Below are 20520 nucleotides of genomic sequence, written 5' to 3'. Positions count from 1 at the left end.
AGCAGGCACATTTCATTTCTGTACGGAAGAAGATTGGGGCAAATCATATTGCAAAGTTGTTTATGCATAATATTTTTAAGTATCATGGCATGCCTAAGTCTATCGTGAGTGATAGAGGCACTCGCATGACCAGCTTGTTTTGGTGGGACTTTTTGAGAATATGGGCACTAGTCTTCAATTTTCTTCTACTTTTCATCCACAGACAAATGATAGAGGCCCTCGCATGACCAGCTTGTTTTGGCGGGACCTTTTGAGAATATGCGCACTAGTCTTCAATTTTTTTCTGCTTTTCATCCACAGACAGATGGGCAATCGGAGGAGGCTAATGCCATAGCATTGGATTTGCTTAAATGCTATGTTTCGGAGCATCAGTCACACAGTGGGAGAAATTTCAGCCATTTTTTGAGTATGCATATAATAGCACGGTACATTCTTCTACAGGTAAAGCTCCATTTGAGATAGCAGAAGGTAGCCGTAAGATTCCACCCATCTTGCAAATAAAAGATAAGATGTTTGAGGCTTATAAATATGTGGAAATCTTGGATATAGCTTATTAGAAGGTGAAGCAAGCACTTCAACAGTCACCGGATAAGCAAAAGAGGGCAACAGACAAATAGAGCCGTGAAGTTGATATTAAAGAAGGTGATTATGTCTTGCTACGTTTTCAAAAGTCTAGACTAAAAAGTACAAAGAGTCGTACTCGGCTTTTTCCTAAGTTGAGTATGACACATTATGGGCCTTTTAAGGTAACTGAGAAGATTAATGATGTATCATTCTGATTATAGTTAATTGATCATTAGAGGATTCACAATGCTTTCCATGTGAGTCTTCTCAAGTCTTTTCAGGGTGATGTGCTTGAGGATCTCCCTTGGGCGATGTAGCCAGACTTGGAAGAGTTGGACGAAATTCTGGTACCCGAGAAAATTCTAGCACATAAGAAAAGGAAGGTAAAAGGCAAAGTTACTTGACGCTACTTGGTGGAACCAATTATTCATCATTGCAGGCGAAGTGGTTGGAGGAGGAGGAACTGGTAGATACTCCTCAGGTGTTGCAACTTTACATTGAGGCCTTCCAGTTGGAGCCAACTTTAGTTGGCACTTCTTCAGGTTCAGTAGAGCGACAAGCGTCTAGACCATTGCATGATGCTCAAGGGGGAGGTTAGCAACTCCACTCCCTCTTTACAAACACTCCCTCTAGTATCTAGAGGTCGCTTGGTGTTACAGTATGTCTCACCCGAGGTGCTGGTTGCTGGCAATATTTCTGCCATGAGGCCTCTATGATTGGTCTACTAATCACTTGGTTATGATGCATTTGATGTGCAATGCTATATGTTATTTGTTATCCATCCTTCTATCAAAAGGTTATTTGCTATATGATGCATTTGATGTGCAATGCTATATGTATTTGTTATCCATGCCTCTATCAATATGTATACATTGTTGGTTGATCTATTGGTGGCATGATTGGCTGTCTTTTCAGATTTGGTTGGTCTGTTGGTTGGTTATCCTTTCAGACTTGGTTGATCTGTTGGCGCCATTGCTGGCTATCCTTTCAGATTTGGCATTTATTTTTGCTATTTTCTTTTCTTTTTTTGTTGGTTTTGTTTGCAAGCAATCGTGGACGTTTGCCTTCTTTCAAGAGGAGGGTATGTCACGAGGACGTGAATTTATGGGAATTTTGATTTGTGACTCGCATAATTTACGTGTGACTGCCTTAGGCCTCTGGGGCACGGAAGTCTAGCCACTTGTGTAGGACTTGGGGAATTAAAATTCTTAGCGGGCCCTAGGAAATTGTGAATGTGCAGGCCAATTACTAGGCAATTAATTCCTAGGACCAGTGTGTGCAACAAAGGGGCAAAAGAGTGGTGCAATTATAATTTGCTATTTGTGGCACGGGACTCCAAAATCAGCACAAGACACCTGTTTGGCAAGGAGCCCAAAATCAAGCCAAGAGAGAAAATCCATCACAATTTTCCCTATGGAGCTGGGCGACCTGTTTTCAGGTTGGATTTTGGACTTCTGATGCTACTGGTGACTCCAAGCTAGTAAGCGATTTGTTTGCATGATGTTTCTGCTGCCGGAAGCTGAGCAAGAAGAATTGTGATTTCTCGACAAGCTAGTTTTTTCTTTTTCTGGGCTCCAAAAGTGTGGCGTGTAGACTGTTTTCACTTATTTTTGGGCTCTAGGAGAGTCGATTCATCTTGCTACTTCCCGCGCTGCAAAAAGTGGGGCACAATGCTTTCTAGCTGATTCATGTCAGCTGTTGCTATTGGTTTCGGGACCTTTTCCAAATGGGACGACCTATTTTGGAGCTACCTGTGACCTTTGGGCTGCGCCAAGGCTGAATCATCTATTCTTCGCTGGATTCAAGGTTTTCCAATTCAAACGACTTGATTCCTATGCATTCTGGGTAAAGGAAGGTCGGTCTTTGCCTACCTTTGCTGTATCTGGATTGACTGCCAGCTGGTTATTGCGTTTGGGATTGTTTCCAAGCAAAGGAAGGTTGATTTATGCCGTTTTGCAATGGCTATGGTGACTACAGATAAGGGAGACCTGTATTGGAAGGGTTTTCTTGGTTGTGCCAAAGTTTTGTTAGCCGTGTTTGGCTGGTTGGGCGCTTGGTTGTGCAAGTGCAATGACAGGACAGATAGTTTATGCCTTTGGGTTCTACTACACGCTTGGTTAGAAGGAGAGGTGTGATTGCTTAGTTATTGGATGCATATTTGCCATATAAAGTTGAGCAGGAATTGCAGGGTGTGCAAGATATTGGAAGTTTGTGGGCAATGGTTTGCCTCTAGTGCAACTTTCAGGAGACCTTGTAATCAGCCTCTTGGCTTTATATGAATATTAAAGAAATACCGCAAGGGGCGCCAGTGTTTGGGGCCAATCGGTGTCTTTGGTTCTAAGTAGGAGCGCTCTAGCTCCCAGGGATTTAATCCGTGGTGATTGGTAATTCAATTCTTTGTGCTGTGGTTAAAGTGGATCCTAACACCCTTCAATTAGTGAAGGCTCTCTAGCCTCCTGGGCGGTCTGCTCCCGATCCTCCCTCAGCTCATACAGTTGGAGTATCTGGACGAAGAGGCTTTCTGACAGCTAAACCACCTCATCTACATCATGAGCTACATAATGGTGACCATGGCTGATGTTTAAACATACCTATGCCACCGCAGATGGAGGTGCTGCTGTTCGAGGTACTGCTTTTCATGTGGTAGTCGGGTACTTCCGTACCTGGTCTGCCTCATGGCATGCCGACCTGTACCAGTCCCTGCACCTGCCCCTGCAACTGTGCCTGCTCATGTACTGCACCTGTAACCTGCAGATGATGTCAGCAGTCTGTGCAGGCTGGGTGAGAGATGCCCATGACTCCATCACTCTTCAATGGCTCAAGGGTGAGCCTTGGCAGTGTTGGAGGAGGTACAAAGGGAATGTAACATCCTGTGATATCCTTATTTATGTATCTGATATTTTTCTAGTCTTTCCATATTTCAGTAGCCTATGGACAAGAACCACTATGTAGGTAATGCGTAAAATGCCACGGATCAATCCTCATGCTAATTTACAGCCTTAGGCTAGGCTAAATGTCTCCAAATGGTAATCATTATGAATAGCCTTAGGGTCTTCCACCCTTGGCTGATCAGGTTGCCCTCTAGGGTCTCCCATAACCCAGGTCTCACTCACTGGCAACCAGTGGTTCAGAGTCTAGATAGATGCACACGACAAAGGTTGGCCCTATCATTGCATATGACCATGCACATGACAAAGGTTTGCATAGCGTGTGTTCTATATTGCCTGCCTTCTCGCATTCACTCTGAGTTTCCCCCAAAATCCTAAGACTATCTGGGCACAAAAATGCATGCAGTTGACCCTGTACCTGCATTGAGTTGCAGCGCAGTCTCTTAGCTTCATCTCTCATCCTATAGTATCATACAATTGCTAGCCACAGCATAAACGTTTGATAGCATGACAAACGGTGCTGCATTCTCTGGATCCAGTTCAACCAGATGCTTTGCAACACGTTCTGCTCGCTCGGTGTCAACCTGGTGTCGGCATGCACCAAGTAAGGCCAACCAAGACACAACAGTAGGTTTGATGGGCATGCAGCAGAGCAATTCTTCCATCTCATCAAACTGTCCAGCCCTCCCAAGTAGGTCAATGATGCAGTTAAAGTGATCAACAGCCGGTACTATACAAAACTCATGAATCATGGCAAAAAAGAAAAGGCAACCATCATCTACCAGACCTGTATGACTACATGCAGAAAGAATGTTGACACAAGTAATTTCATTTGGTGTTATTCCTCTGTCCTGCATTTTGCTAAACAACACTAGTGCTACCTGGCCCTCTCCATTCTGAGCGTACGCAACAATCAAAGCATTCCACAATACAACATCATGCTTTTGGATATTCTCAAAGTGTCTTTGGGCATCCTCTAAACTGCCACATTTGCCATACATGTAGACAAGTGCAGTCCCCACAACACTGTTTGACTCGAATTTGCTGCCAATTATACAGGCATGCACACGCTTGCCTTCAGCCAGGGCTGCTTGGCTTGCACACGCAGAAAGAATGCTCACAAATGTTGCTTCATTCCGTTCTGGCATTTTGTCGAACATCCTCTGTGCGTCATACAGGCTTCCGCATTTGCCATACATGTTCACAATAGCAGTCCCCACCCCAACATCTAACTCACATTCAGTTTCCCTGACGCAGGTGTGCAACCATTGGCCAGTAACAGGGGAATTCTGTGTCACGCATGCATCAAGAATAGTGATAAAAGTGACCTTGTTTGGCATGATGCCCTCTCCCTGCATTCGCTGGACTAATTCAAGAGTCTCCTCAATCTTCCCATGATGAGCATATGCTGCAATCATGGCATTCCATGAGACCACATTTCGCTCTGGAATTTCATTCAGCATCCTATGGGCATCCTCCAAGTTACCACACCTGCCATACATGGTCACCACAGCAGTCCCTAGAATAACATCTGACTCAAATTCGCTGCCCGAGATGCGGGCATGCAACCATCTTCCTTCTTCTGCTAGAGCATTACATGCACCGAGAATGCTAACAAACGTGACCTTATCAGGTAGTGTTGCTTCACATTCCATTTGTTCAAAGAGCTGAAGAGCCTCTCTGTCCAGACCATGCTGGGCGTTAACATTGATTATTGTGTTCCACGTGACTATGTTCCGATCAAGCATTTTGTCAAACGTTCCATGTGCGTTATCCAGGCTGCCACATTTGCCATACATATAGACCAGAGCATTACCGATGTCAGTGTCAGACTCATATTTACTACCCCTGATGTGATCATGCATCAGTTTCCCCTCAGCTAAGGCTCCCTCACCGACTAATGCAGAGAGAATGCTAATAAGGATGAATTTGTCTGGGATCAATCGATCTAGCTGCATCTGTTCAAAAAGCTGGACGGCTTCCTGTCCACGCCCATGCTGAGCGTGTATTGCAATAATGGCAGTCCACACAACTACATCACGCTCTAGTATGCTGTCAAACACCTGTTGTGCATCCTCTAGGCTGCCACACTTCCCATACATGTCGAGAAGCGCAGTCCCAAGAATAACGTCACATTTCAATTTACAGCCCATAATTCTAGCATGTATACGCCTGCCCTGAGCTGAGGCTCCTTGGCTAGCACAAGCCCTGAGAACACTACACAATGTAAACTGATCTGGCACAACGCCTTCCTGTTGCATGTGTTCCACCAGTTCAAGGGTCTGCTCCCCTTGCCCATGTCGAGCATACGCCGTCATAAGGAGATTCCAGGAGAACAGATCCCTTTGGTGCATTTTGACAAATGAATCTCGTGCATCAACTAGGGCTCCACAGTTGCCATACATTTGTATCAGTAAGTTTCCTAAAAATGCATCTCGCTCAAGTCCACTCTTAATCATGTGGTCATGGATACGTTTGCCATCTAACAGGGCCCTGGAGTTCCCGCACCGACGCAAGACAGTAGCAAGATCTATTTGAATGCTGGAGCTGACCCATTTATTTGAAAATTTTGGAGACGTATGAATCAAAGAACCTGTTTGAAGACAAGTATCCAACTTGTTCTCCTCCTCCTCCTCCAGAATCGAGGTCACCACTTGGCCTCCATGCAAAGTCCTTCTACCTGTCCACAGTACATACTCAGATGGAAAGCACCGGATGAGCTTACTTTTGGGCATGCTAAACTCCAGTGTTTCCGGAAGCAACCGAATCCGCCATGAAGGTCTTGAGGAACGTATTCAAGAGCCCAACAACTCGTATCTGATCCAACTTTTGTAGAATCTGCACAACTTCGCACATCGTTTCTTGTCATACCGAATGTCTTTACCATAACAAGTAGAGCAAGACAGAAGCACCACAGCGGGTCGAATGCCACACAGGATATCAAGAAGCTGGTGATATATGTATACTTGCTGTCTGCATATTCACCAAAAACATTTTTGGGTACCAAGTAGCTGCTAGCGTTGCTTGCAAGTATGTCCCCGTCACATTGAAAACACAAGGAGAGCCCTTCCTTTTGGAGTGTCATTATATGTCTAAGTAAAGTAGCTCTATAAATATTTCCAATAACTTGAAATGGTAGGTGTAAATCCGAGGAAAGGGAAAGAGAAAAAACAAGTGAAGTTGAAAGAATATGGGGAAAGGTAGATGAGTGACACAAAGGAGAGAAAAGAGGTGAGGTGTGTGTGTGTGTGTGTGTGTGTGTGTGGTGGATGGATCATTAAACAAGTGAGTACAAGTACTCATGAGCACTACCTAAAGTTCTACCAAATGCAAACGATTGTCAAGATGAATGGACGATGCAACCGCTTGCAAATGCAAAGAGATTCGTTGTGTGTGTGTGTGTGTGTGTGTGTGTGTGTGTGTGTGTGAGAGAGAGAGAGAGAGAGAGATTCTTTTAAAAAAAAGTGTGTGTGAGTGAGTGTGTGTGTGTGTGAGAGAGAGAGAGAGAGAGAGAGTACCAAAATACTGTTAGATATCAATACTCCACTCTCGTGTAACTATGCGAGAACTAGCTAACTCTACTTGTAAGCCCTCCATATGAGGAGAAGGCATTTAAGTAGCTCGGTTATCTGGTAGGTCCTGGTTGGGACACCAAATGGGGGCCATGTGTGGCCTGATGGCTTGACGGCTTCAGATAGAGTTGACACACTGCCAACTAGGCTACATGCAAGTGCAGGAAGGCATCCCATGACTGACCGCACTGAGGGTAGATGAAGCATTTCCTGGGGCAACCCACTCTCGGGTTGTGGGGCCCGTTTGGAGCCCCAGATGATCCTGGATGGCTCTGGGTCAAACTAATATCATAGGTGAGTTGCTCCGGGATGCGCCACGGTTCTAACGTGTGGTCAGTGACCTATTTCGGGACTGACCTCTAGTCGACCGTTTTGGGCCGACTGGGTTGGTCTCCCAATTGGGTCTAACCGACTACGATTGGTGGCTATATAAGAGCAAGCCTGTGAAGCCCATAATCATCACTGACTACAGCAACCCTGATTCCTTAGCATCCAGCCTCCGTCCTCTACTGTTTCCAGCACACCATCAAAGCTTCTCACACAGGAGCGCACGGCTGGGAGGCAGCGCCATCTATTGTATCAGTTTTATAGTAATCAAAATTTTGATTCTCCATACTACCTGCTTTTCTCCCTTGCATACGAGATCCTGTCATCTGTTGAGCACAGATGTTGTATTGTTTTCTTACATGGTATCAGAGCTTGGGCTCTAGCAAGAAGATTTGGTGGTGTGTTTCTGTTTGCAAGCAGATTATGAGAGATGGCCCAGCCTGCAAGACTGTGAATCCCACCATTCGGCGAAAGCGAAAAGTTGGACTGCACTAACTATCCACTCTGGAAGTTCAAGATGAAGACCATCCTAAGTGCATACGAGCTTTGGGATACTGCTACTGGGGTGGACGTGAAGCCGGTTGCGAGACCAAATCCAGCCAATGCAGGACAACAAATAGTACCAACTGTGGATGAGATTCTCGCGTGGACAAGAAGAAATGCAAATGCATTGTGTTCTATTGTCTGCAGTGTAAGTGATTCTATCATGGCATTAATTCAACATGTCACCACAGCGGAGGAGGCATGGACGGTCTTGAAAAATCAGTACAAGACCACGAATTAGGCGCGGATTCAAAATCTGGAGACTCAACTCGCAAACGAGAAACTGTCTGAGTCTGAAACGGCAGAGAAGTTCATCAGCAGGGTGAAGAATCTACACAATCAAATGACTACGATTGGCATCACCATCACCAGCAAGAATCTAGCACGAAGGTGCATACGGATTGTCCCACCAAAGTATGATGGTCTTGTTACGGTGCTGAATACGCAAAACAGAAATTCACCCCTCAACTTTGAGGATTTCAGCGCAATGCTTCTGGAGGAGGAGATGCGTCAAAAGATGAGGACTGGAGAAGATTCGGCTTTCTCAGCTAGATCAAAGAAAGGTAAGGGTAAGGACTCTGGTAACCCAGCTTCTTCTGATGATAAAAAGAGAAAGAAGAAGATCAAGTGCTTCTATTGCAACAAGGTAGGGCACAAGCAGAATGAGTGCCGGAAGAAGATTGCAGATGAGAAGAATGGAGTAAAGAAAGAGTCCAGCAACAACGCACAGGCAGTACCAGTAGAGCTGTTCATAGCAATTGAGGAGATTTGCACGGAGGCAGTTCATGTACCTACAGATGAACCTTGGATAATTGACAGTGGTGCATCGCACCACATGACCAATCGTAAGGATTGGTATACCTCTCTACATCCGGTAGGGAATGACATCCTGGTAGCAGTCGGCAATGATGCAAAATGTCCAGCAAACAGAAAAGGTACAATTGCTCTCAAGTCAAATGGACTTGTAAAATAGTTGTCCTATGTTCTTTATGTGCCAAATATTAAGAGAAACTTGATGTCCATTTCTGCAATCATGGGATGGGACCTCAAAGTTCATTTCGATGAGAATGGAGCACAGATTTTGGATCTTCAAGGGAAGGTCGTTGGTAAAGGTACACGGTACAACAACATCTACGAACTCTCAGCTTTCAGTGCTCGAGCCGATGTGAGCAAGACTAAATTGTGGCATGAGAGGTTTGGTCATCTAAACCTTAGTTCTTTAAAGGAGATGCATAAAAGTGGAATGATTGCAGACCTACCAGAAATTACATATATGCCCGATGTATGTGAAGCTTGCATGATGGGCAAGCAGCATCGGTAGCCCTTTCCTAAAGAGGCCAGCAGAGCAAAGGCTCCTCTAGAGCTCGTTCACACGGACCTCTACGGAAAGATGGAGACGGAAGCTTTGGGTGGTTCCTACTACTTCATGATGCTGATCGACGACTACATTAGAACGATATGGATATACTTCCTGAAGACTAAAGATGAGGCTTTTAGTAAGTTCAAAGAATGGCATGTAATGGTCAAGAAAGAAACGGGGAGGAAGGTGAAGAAGTTGAGATCAGATAGAGGTGGAGAGTTCACATCAAGTGAATTCAAAAGTTACTGCAAAAGTCACGGGATCAAGAGGAAACCCCCACCACATACACCACAGCAAAATGGAGTAGCAGAGCACAAGATGCGCGTCATCTGCGAAATGGGTAGGAGTATGATGAAAGGGAAAGATTTGCCAAAGACTTTCTGGGTTGAAGCATGTAACACGGTAGTTTACATTCTGAATCATAGCTGCACGAAGGCTGTGAATGAGATGACTCCACTGCAAGCCTTTTCTGGTAAGAAACCTTCAGCTGCACATTTCAGAGTTTTTGGACGTGACTTTTTTGTGCATGTCCCTGATGCTAACAGGACCAAATGGGAATCGAAGATCCGGAAGTATATTTTCTTGGGCTACAGTGAAGAAGTGAAGGGTTACCGTCTCTATAATCCTGTTACCAAGAAGGTAATAGTAAGTCATGATGTGGTCTTCTTAGAACAGCCGCATCAATTGGAGGAGGATGCTTCCTTCTCAGACAACCAAAACCAGGATATCCATCCAGTACAACCACCAACAGCAGACCGAACTCCCCCAACGGTGCTTGGGAGGATTCAAGATAAAGAAGAAGAAGAGGAGCCTGCAGAACCACAACAGCAACGGCCATTCTCGAAGTAGGTAAAGTAGCTTTTGGATGGCAGAGAACCTCCAGCCATTGAGGAGGAATCATCCGAACACCACCAGTCCAAGAGATTAGAGGAGCAAAGAAGGGCGCAGGAACACTTGGTCAACTACACTTTGATGACAAAAGTGATCCGTGCTGAAGAACCCAAGTGTCTTAAAGAGGCACAGGGTGATGATAGGTGGATGGAGGCTATGCAGTCGGAGTATGGCTCTATAATAAAGAACAACACTTGGGACCTTGTGGATCAACCACCAAAACACAAGGTAATCGGCACCAAGTGGGTGTACAAGACCAAGTACAAGTCCGACGGCACATTGGATAAGTACAAGGCTCAGCTCATGGCAAAAGGATTCGCACAGGTACATGGTTTTGATTATCAGGATACTGTTGCTCCCACAGCTCGACTAACCACAATTCGCAGTGTTTTGGCTTTAGCAACACGGGAAAGTTGGCCCGTGTTTCAGATGGATGTAAAATCTGCCTCTTTGAATGGAGATCTCAAGGAGGAGGTATACATGGACAACCACCAGGTTTTGTGACCCCTAGTTCAAAAGGTAAAATCTGTAAACTAAAGAAGGCACGTTACGGGCTGAAACAGGCCCCATGAGCATGGTACCAGCGGATTGATGCCTACTTTCTGCAAAACGGGTTCAAGAGGAGCCCATCTGATGCAAATTTGTATATCTACAGAGAAGGAGGCAGGTGTATGATCGTGGTCCTTTATGTGGACGACCTTGTCATAATAGGGAACCATGAAGAAAAGATCTCCAGACAAAGTAGTTCCTAGCAAGAGAGTTTGAAATGACAGAGACCTCGAACTGACGCATTTCTGTTTGGGGATTGAAGTTTGGCAAGATCTAAAACAGATCTTCATCTCACAGCAGAAGTATGCTGGAGAGATACTGAAGGCATTTGGCATGGCTGAGTGCAAGACAGTTGGCACCCCTATGGAGGTTGACGTGAAGCTCTCAATTGAGGATTCATCACCACTGGTGGATGAAGCGAAGTACAGAAGGCTTGTGGGCAGTTTGATTTACTTGTGCAACACACGGTCGGATATCAGTTTTGTGACTGGTATACTAAGTAGGTTTTCCAATAAGCCTTGGGAGAACCATTAGAGGGCAAGGATGCGGGTGCTGAAATACATCAAAGGCACACTTGATTATGGCATCACCTATACCAAGGGTAACATCTTGACCGGATTCTGTGACTTGGATTGGGCAGGAGACGTGGACAGCAGGAGATCAGTGACAGGTTACTGTTTCTCACTTGGATCTGGAGCTGTGTCATGGGTCAGCAAGAAGCAACCTACAGTTGCTCTTTCTTCTACCGAGGCTGAGTACAAATCAGCATGTTTTGCTTCTTGTGAGGCAGTGTGGTTGAGGAGGATTTTAGGGGACATGGATACAGTGTAGAACAAGCCTACATAGTTATCATGTGACAATCAGAGTTGCATGGCAATTGCAAAGAACCATGTGTTCCATGCTCACACAAAACACATTGAGATTCAATATCACTTTGTATGCGAGCTCATCATGGATGGAGAGGTTGACTTGGTGTACTGTCTGACTACAGAGAATGCTGTGGACATCTTCACGAAGGCTCTTGGAAGAGACTTGCTGGAGAGCATCTTCATCGACTTAGCATTGGGCTGAAAAAGTAAGTTCACTTGCGGGTGGACATTGAGGGGGGGTGTTAGATATCAATGCTCCACTCTCGTGTAACTACGCAGGAACCAACTAACTCTACTTCTAAGCCCCCCATATGAGAAGAAGGCATTTGAGTAGCTTGGTTATCCGATAGGTCCCGGTTTGGACACCAGATGGGGGCCATGTGTGGCCTGATGGCTGGACGGCTTCAAATAGAGTTGGCACACTGCCAACTAGGCTACATGCAAGTGCGGGAAGGCATCCCATGACTGATCGCACTGAGGGTAGACGCAGCATTTCTCGAGGCAGCCCACTCTCGAGCTGCGAGGCGTGTTTGGAGCCCCAGATGATCCCGAATGGCTCTGGGCTGAACAGATACCGTAGGTTAGTTCCTCTGGGATGCGCCACGGTTCTAACGTGTGGTCGGTGGCCTATTTCGGGCCTGACCTCCAGTCGACCGTTTTGGGCCGACTGGGTCGGTCTCCCAATTGGGTCTAACCGACTACGACTGGTGGCTATATAAGAGCAAGCCCGTGAAGCCCATAATCATCACTGGCTACAGCAACCCTGATTCCTTAGCATCCAGCCTTCATCCTCTATTGTTTCCAGCATGCCATCGAAGCTTCTCACATAGGAGCACATGGCTAGGAGGCACCGCCATCTATTGTATCAGTTTTATAGTAATCGAAATTTTGATTCTCCATACTATTTGCTTTTCTCTCTTGCATATGAGATCCTATTATCTATTGAGCACAGACGTTGTATTGTTTTCTTACAAATACAAGGGGGCCACTTGGCAACAAACTGTGTGGGACACTTTTTTAAACAAAACTATAAGTATAGCGTTGCTTGGAAGGTAGTGCTAATAAAAGTGGGGACGTGCCTATTTTGGCAAGAGTAATGTAAAGGTGGTGTCATACAAGAGACAAAGAGAGCCTCCATCTTTAGAGAGAATACCTAACAAAAGACAAAAGCATTTAAGATCTCTACAAGAGGACAAACAAAAGAGAAGGACATTTAGGACCTCCACAAGAAAACAAATGCCTTAAACCCTAAATACATTAGAAGCCCTTAAACTACTACTAACCCACTCTTAAACCTCATACTAACCAAAATTTGCATGGTCAAATTGACCAAATGAACTAACTTCAACCTAATTAGCAACTCGCTAACCAAGACATCCCTTAGGACCCTTCGAGGGCAAATGAAAATTGCTATTAATTAGTTGTGGGGAAAAGAAAAGGGGTGAAAAGGAAGATGGCAAGGTCATGATTAAACTAACAGATAAAGAGCAGAGTGAAGGATTAAAGCATAATGTAGTTAGGGGGCATTAAAGAAGGAGCCATGATGAGGTGAGATTGGGGAGGGGGGGAGGGACCACTTATAAGGGGAACAATAAAGATGAAGGGACATGGAGGGGAAGGAGGGACCATTTATAATATTATATTTATCTTTAGGGATGCTATACTACTATATAACTTAGTGGTAGAATTCAAGCGTGTGAAATAAAATATTATGGGTTTGAACCCTCTTAATATAATGTGCACCCCTCTTAGACATAAGCTTAAAAGTTTAACCTATGCATAAAGTATATATTAAACCATGGCAAATATAGGTTAATTACCAAACAAATAGGAATAAAGTTGAGTTGAGCCAGTAGTATGTGCCCACAATACAAAAGCATTGAACTTCAAATTTTACAAGGTTTATTTCAACATTTCACATATTTTTTTACTTAAATTTACAAGGTTTATTTTAAAATTTTTGCAGTTTTTTCACTAAACTATACCTAAAATGGCCTCAAAGGTATGATTTCAAAAATCTTCTCTCCCAAAATTTCAAGTTTTTTTTCTGGATTTAACAATTCATCTGACATTAAACGGTTTTTGGTAAACATTGATCATGACACAACTTTGAAAATGAAACTACATTGATATGCTTTTTTCTTGAGAAACTTTGAGACTATAGTGACTTTTTTTTTCAAAGAAACATTGAGACTACATTGACTTTGTGTTGGTATTTGTAAATGGGTTGGCATTGACTAGTAGGGAAGCTGCTACTCGAACATTATATCAATTGAATCATTATTTGACCAATGTTGGGTAATCCAAAAGATAGTGATAGCCCAAGAGTCCAAGTGTGGTACTAGCATAGTTCAAGTTACAAAACCACCCTAAGTTCTCTAGGGAGACCTCTACCCCCATTAGTTTTCACCCAAGCCCTTTTTGTAATACTCATCCCTGCCCTAGTCTTTCAACTCCTATTTAAATTATCACACATATTTAGTAAACATTTGATTAGCTAGCGAGCTACATTTTCAAACATGATAAAGTCTATGAAGAGGCTGGTGAACCATGCTCAATCCTTTAAAACTAATGGATGAGGGCCATCGATCCATGCAATTTAGTGTAAGTTCAATCAGAGATAGAAGATGTGCATTAGTATGTATTTCATCTTGCTAGACATGATCATCAACAAACTGAATTTGTGCCTTCATTATAAGCTCTACGAGCCATATCCATCTACCACTACTCTTCTATCAGTTAGCTCCAAGGCTCTTTGATTTTCTTGCATTTTGGAAGATTCTGTACTTGTAGGTTTTGATCCGTGTGCTCTTATATAGGTTTATCCTTCGATGGCATTTGCAAAAAAGTCGTTTCAGGCATGGAGTCTACCAGCTACACTTTGCTTATACAGAGGGATAACCCAATGCCCCACTCATACAAACCAATCTTACGTTTACAGATTCCAAATCATTTTACAAAGAGAAAATCTATTGTGGCATGCACATCTCAACTGGTTGAGGACCACAATTGATGGAGCCTTTATCATACTCAAGAAAGAACAAAACACCCTACCCATTCTCCAAACCTCACCAAGATTTGCCTCCTACCCTTCTTGATAAGGAACATCTTTTGCTAGAATAAGTTGTAACTGATAAAGAATCTTTTGAGACAATGCAGTCATTTCCGAATTGATTTAACTATCCAACCCCTTTGGTGAGTGGTGGAATGTCTGTGATCTTCTATTGATATCGATCGGTTAACCTATATTTAGAATGGTCATCCATCGTTTGTCTTGCATTTACTTGTAAATTAGAGTGACATAAACTATAAGCGGAAGAAGTTATTCCCTCATGAAGAACACTAAAGAGTGAATACTCTTTTAATATAGAGGATTAGTGTGAGAAAAAGGCATGTAAATTGTTCCTTAAGCCATTGAAAACTATGTGCAATGCCTTTTCCTTTGATATCCTATCAAGATTTCCTTTATATATAAAGGCAAGTTTGGAGGGGACATTACATAAGAAATTGTACATATGACAATACATCAGTGTGAATCACAGTTGTCATTATCATTCTAAAATCATCGTGCTCTTAGATGAAATGGCAGCACTTTTATTTCCTCCGTGCATAAGATTAACACCTTCCACATGTGATTTCATCCACTGGTGACTTTGTGTATCGCATTCTTCACATCTTCTCTAGCCTAAAACAAATAGCTAAGATACGTAAAGATACAAAAATGCTGCATCCCCACATCACATTGAAAAAGCCCAAGAACATTCATATGTTAGATTACATAGACAAATCCCCCAAACATTCAACTGTTAAAGGCATACCACACCCTACCACTACCTATAACGCAAGCGTTACCTTTTGAAGGGCACTTCCAACCAACATTCATAGCTTAAAAAGCACATAACCTACTAGTACCTATAATGCAAGTAGTCCTTGTTGAAGCGCACTTCCAACTTGTTCTCTGCTCTTAGCAACCTTCTCCTTGATTGCTTGAGCTACCCTAGAAGCCTTGTATCCTACACTGTGCCATTACATTGAGTTGTTGATGGTGTCAATACTCTTGCAAAGATCATGATTGTTTCTTCATCAAAAAATTCAAGTTGATAGCTTTTCAACCTCCAACTTTGGTCATCCAAAAAATTCAATGTTCAAATAGTTTTGGTAGAATCAATCAAAGCGGTAGCATCTGTTCACCCAATGTAATTTTTCTCTTGCTTTCTTTGTAGCATCCTACTTCACATGATATTAAGATTCTTGGCAACCATAGAGAAGTGATTCCTTGTCATCAGTTTAGGCTTCATAATTCCTCTTCATGGGTCATGTCTTGTGGATCGTCTCTTTGTAACGTGCAATTGTAAATGTCATAACTGAAATCGAATTGCAAACGTTTGAATGTCAACCATGAAGCTGCAAACATTGAATCAATTTTTGTCACATGGCAACATCTTATCCTCTTGGTGCCATGTGTCCTCCCTTTCCTTTTTTCTGTGGGTAATAGATAGTATAGCTATAGACAAGCATAGAGATGTGATTCCACTTCATCCATTTGGGCTCCATGATGGAGCGTCATCAATTGTGTCTTCTGGATCATCCTTCTGAATACACAATTGCAAATGCCATAATTGAACTCAAATTGCAAACATCTATATGGAGATACAAACGTTGAATGAATTGCTAACACATGCCAACATCTTCTCCTCCAAGCTACCACATGTCCTCTTTTATTTTTTGGCTAAGGGGTAATTGATAATATAGATGGAAGTGTGCATTGCCTTTGAAACAAGACTTGGTCTCTATTCACCACGGTCTTAAGAACCCCTTTATTATTGTTCATGCCATTATGGAGGTAAGCACTCGATAGGTCCATAGAGAGAGAGAGAGAGAGATAGAGAGAGAGAGAGAGAGACACACACACACACAGGTGATGAAGTAGGAGGCAGGAGCAGAGAGAGGGTGCATAGAGACAATTGACTATCTATTAGTTCATAAAGAAGGAACATATTTAGCTTTCCATTACCTTTTTACGGTTAGGGTCAAGGTTAAGGCTAAGAAATCTTATTGCTATTTAGCACTTATGTTAGTGCAATTTTTGCATGTGCACACAATGTTGAGATCAATCTTTAAAGCCTTTTGTCTCAAGATCTACATCATGAAGTACACCATGTTTCATCACATGGAAATAACATTGACTTGTGTTGTGTATTTGTAGATGGGTGAATGTTAATGGAAGTGTGCATTGTCCTTGAAACAAGCCTTGTCTTCTTCTTAAGAACCCCTTTATAATTTTTTCATGCCCTTGTGGAGGTATGTGCTAGATCCACACACACACAAACACACACACACTTACTATTCTCCTTTTTCTTTTACATCCACTTAATTTCTTAATTTTCCCTTTTCCTATTTTTTCTAATTCCTTTTCCTTCTATCTCGCAAACACTCCCTTATTTTTCCTTATTTCTCCTAATTTTTTTCAAGTTCTTTCTTAAAGCTCTCTCTCTCTCTCTCTCTCTCTCTCTCTCTCCCCCCGGCATCTTTAACCAATTTGCTCCTATTTTCTTTCCTATTTTTCCCTCTTCCTTCCCCATAATTTTTCCTAATTTCACTTGATTTCCCCCCAATTATTTTTAATAATTTTTTAAAACTAAAATTTAAATCATTTTTCCTTTTTTTCAAATTCTCTCTAGGCCCTTTTTTTACACCTTTAAAGTCCATATCGAGCTGTTTAAGTCTGTGTTTAGGCCACTATTATATTATGAACCTGATAACAAGGGAGGGGTGTTTATGATACCTATCTTCCCAATTAAGCTAGTTCTTACCATGTTTTCTTGTTGGATGGTGGCAGGTATGCAAACTCGCCTCTTCAATAAAAGAGATGTTTATCAAGACTTCACCAAGCTCTAATCTTTTTTGCAGGATTTTTTTTTGCAAAAACATTATTGTCATTTTTTATCAAAGCTCTTATATTCTTTTAATGCATATTCGTAGGTGCTTTACCTACATACTCAAACTCTTCCTTAATTCTATAATGTTCTCTTTCTATCCTTTACCCTCACTCTTTTGTCTTTTCACTATGCAAAAGGGGTTGTTGTCTTGTCTTCCACACACATGTCCTTTCCCCTCCAACTCTGGATGGTTGCACATAGTACAGCTAAGTCATTAAGGCCTTTTTTGGTTTCTTGACTCCTTTCTCTAACTTGTGTCCTGTTTTCCTTTCAAAATTTTTCATGGGATGTTTCGCTCTAATCAAAAGCTCTCAACAACCCTCTTCTGGCTCCTTCTCCCTCATCCCAAGCATCTTTGGATGGTTGCACTTATTACATTTAAGTCATCATGGCATTGCCTTTTGACTCACTTCATTGCTCGCTGAGTAATTTTCTCTTCTTTTGGTTTTTTTCTTCTTTCTAAGAAGTCTTCCACCCCAAACAATTCTCAGATTAGCCCACTTCAACCCTATTATGGCTATCATATATAGAAGCCCTCGAGCCAGCGGGTTCTTGCATTTCCTCGTTCAAGCTCTCGGTCTCATTGGAGCTAGAGGTATCCAACACGTGAGGGCCCTCACACTGAGTGAGCGTTGGTGAGGGTCAGCTCCCTGTTGGAGTCGACTCCATATTGGGGCAAAAGGTGGGTTGTGAATAATTTGAAATACTATCCTTGGGTTCAGGTTCCTTAGACAAAATTCTACCGGACCTCAAGTGCATGTATGAGATCTTTGTAGAGGTACACCCTACCTTATTTTCAGTTCTATATTTTTGAGAGAGAATCTATTGCCAGAGCTATCCCTCTAGTCGCAGGGCTAGTTTTATACCAACGGGTCATAGGGATAGTATCAAGGTGACGGTCATAGGGATAGCAATATGGGAATGGTCGAAGGGTTAGCTATAAGCCAACAGGTCATAGGGATAGCCTTAAGGCGATAGTTGGAGGGACAACAATTGACATGTGTTGGCAAGTTGGGATGATGATGGTATGTCTCCAGATCGAAAGTCTTTTTCCCCCTAGTTACTTGGAAAACCAATCTCTCTCTCTCCTCCCCCCCCCCCGCATCTTTAACCAAATTTCTCCTATTTTTTCCTCTTCCTTCCCCATAAATTTCCCTAATTTCACTTGATTTCCCCCTAATTATTTTTATTAGTATTTTAAAACTAACTTTTAAAATCCATTTTCCTTTTTTTCAAACTCTCTCTAGGCCCCTTTTTTTACACCTTTAAAGTCCACATCGAGCTGTTTAAGTCTATGTTTAAGTCACTATTTTATTGTGACCTTGCTAACAAGGGAGGGGTGTTTATGAAACCTGTCTTCCCAATTAAAGTTAAGCCAGTTTTTACCATGTTTTCTTGTTGGATGGTGGCAGGTATGCAGACTCTCCTCTTCAATAAAAGAGATGCTTGACTTCACTAAGCTCCATTTTTTCTGCAGAAATGTTTTTTGCAAAAACATTATTGTCATTTCTTATCAAAGCTCTTATATTCTTTCTATACATATTTGTAGGTGCTTTACCTACATACTCAAACTCTTCCTTAATTCTATAATGTTCTCTTTCTATCCTTTACCCTCACTCTTTTGTCTTTTCACTATGTAAAAGGGGTTGTTTTCTAGTCTTCCACACACATGTCCTTTCCCGTGTAGCTCTAGACGGTTGCACATAGTACACTTAAGTCATTAATGCCTTTTTTGGCTTCTTGACTCCTTTCTCTAATGTATTTCATGTTTTCCTTTCGGATTTTTTCATGAAATGTTTCACTCTAATAAAAAGCTCTCAGCAACCCTCTTTTGGCTCCTTTTCTCTCATCCCAAGCATCTTTGGATGATTGCACTTATTACATTTAAGTCATCATGGCATTGCCTTTTGACTCACTTCATTGCTCGCCGAGCAATGAAGTCTTCTTTTTGTTTTCTCTTCTTTCTTAGAAGTCTTCCACCCCAAACAATTCCTAAATTAGCCCACTCCATCCTATTATGGCTATCATATAAACTATTTTCCCCCTAGTTACTTACAAAACCAGCAGCTCCCATTGCTCCAAAGTCAGTAGACAGTAGGTCATCACACTAGGTGATGACGTACTGTCTCACCTAATGTGTTGTATCCTACTGGGGCAAAGGTGGGTACACACCGCACACACACACTTACTATTCTCCTTTTTCTTTTGCATCCACTTAATTTCTTAATTTTTGCCTTTTTCTTTTCCTTCTATCTCGCAAACACTCCCTAATTTTTCTTGATTCCTCCTAATTTTTTTCAATTTCTTTCTTAAAGCTCTAAATTTCTCTCTCTTTCTCTCTCTCTCTCTCTCTCTCTCCCCCCCCCCCTGGCATCTTTAACCAATTTTCTCCTATTTTCTTTCCCGTTTTTCCTCTTCCTTTCGCATAATTTTCCCTAATTTCACTTGATTTCCCTCCAATTATTTTTATTAGTTTTTTAAAACTAAAATTTTAAATCCTTTTTTCTTTTTTTCAAATTCTCTCTAGGCCTCTTTTTTTTCACCTTTAAAGTCCACATTGAGATGTTTAAGTCTGTGTTTAAGACACTATTTTATTGTGACTATGATGGCCCTCTCCTCATCTGATTTGGGAATATTTGGCTGACTCAATTTCACATATGGAGGCAATGAAGTACTTACAGCCTTCCCCTCCTCCATATTGAAACACTGCAATAATTTTGTAACATATTCCTTCTGTGAAAACCAAAGGAGTTTCCTACTCCGATCACGTGTGATGCTGCGCATACCAAGAATATGACCTGCAGGTCCTAAATACTTCATGTCAAAGGCCTCATGCAACTTGGACTTTAATGCATCCAATTCATAAGTGTTCTTGCTAGCCAATAGCATATCATCCACATAAAGTGCCATGAGTATCAGGCTGTTATCCTTAGCCCTTTTAGTGTAGAGGCAGTGATTAATCTCACTTCTTATGAAACCCTAGGACCGAATGAAAGCATCAAACTTTTGATACCATTC

General features: G+C 42.4%; 1 protein-coding gene across 1 annotated transcript; it reads right to left on the bottom strand.

The window, feature by feature from the left end:
- Window positions 1-3913: 3913 nt before the first annotated feature.
- Window positions 3914-6187, bottom strand: LOC147886046 (pentatricopeptide repeat-containing protein At4g39530-like). The gene has a single exon (XM_087396273.1). It carries the CDS (start codon window positions 6185-6187, stop codon window positions 3914-3916), a length of 2274 nt encoding a protein of 757 aa, XP_087252399.1.
- Between the last annotated feature and the right edge of the window lie 14333 nt (window positions 6188-20520).

This window comes from Dipteris shenzhenensis, chromosome 25 (genome assembly GCF_047967505.1).
Source record: "Dipteris shenzhenensis isolate YYH24624 ecotype China chromosome 25, Dip_SZ_1.0, whole genome shotgun sequence".
In the NCBI taxonomy this organism is placed as follows: domain Eukaryota; kingdom Viridiplantae; phylum Streptophyta; class Polypodiopsida; order Gleicheniales; family Dipteridaceae; genus Dipteris; species Dipteris shenzhenensis.
This window is presented reverse-complemented; position numbering and strand designations above follow the sequence as displayed.

What these genes read in the sequence shown, in the direction of transcription:
- LOC147886046 (XM_087396273.1), bottom strand. Translation starts at nt 6,187, where the DNA reads ATGCCCAAAAGTAAGCTCATCCGGTGCTTTCCATCTGAGTATGTACTG.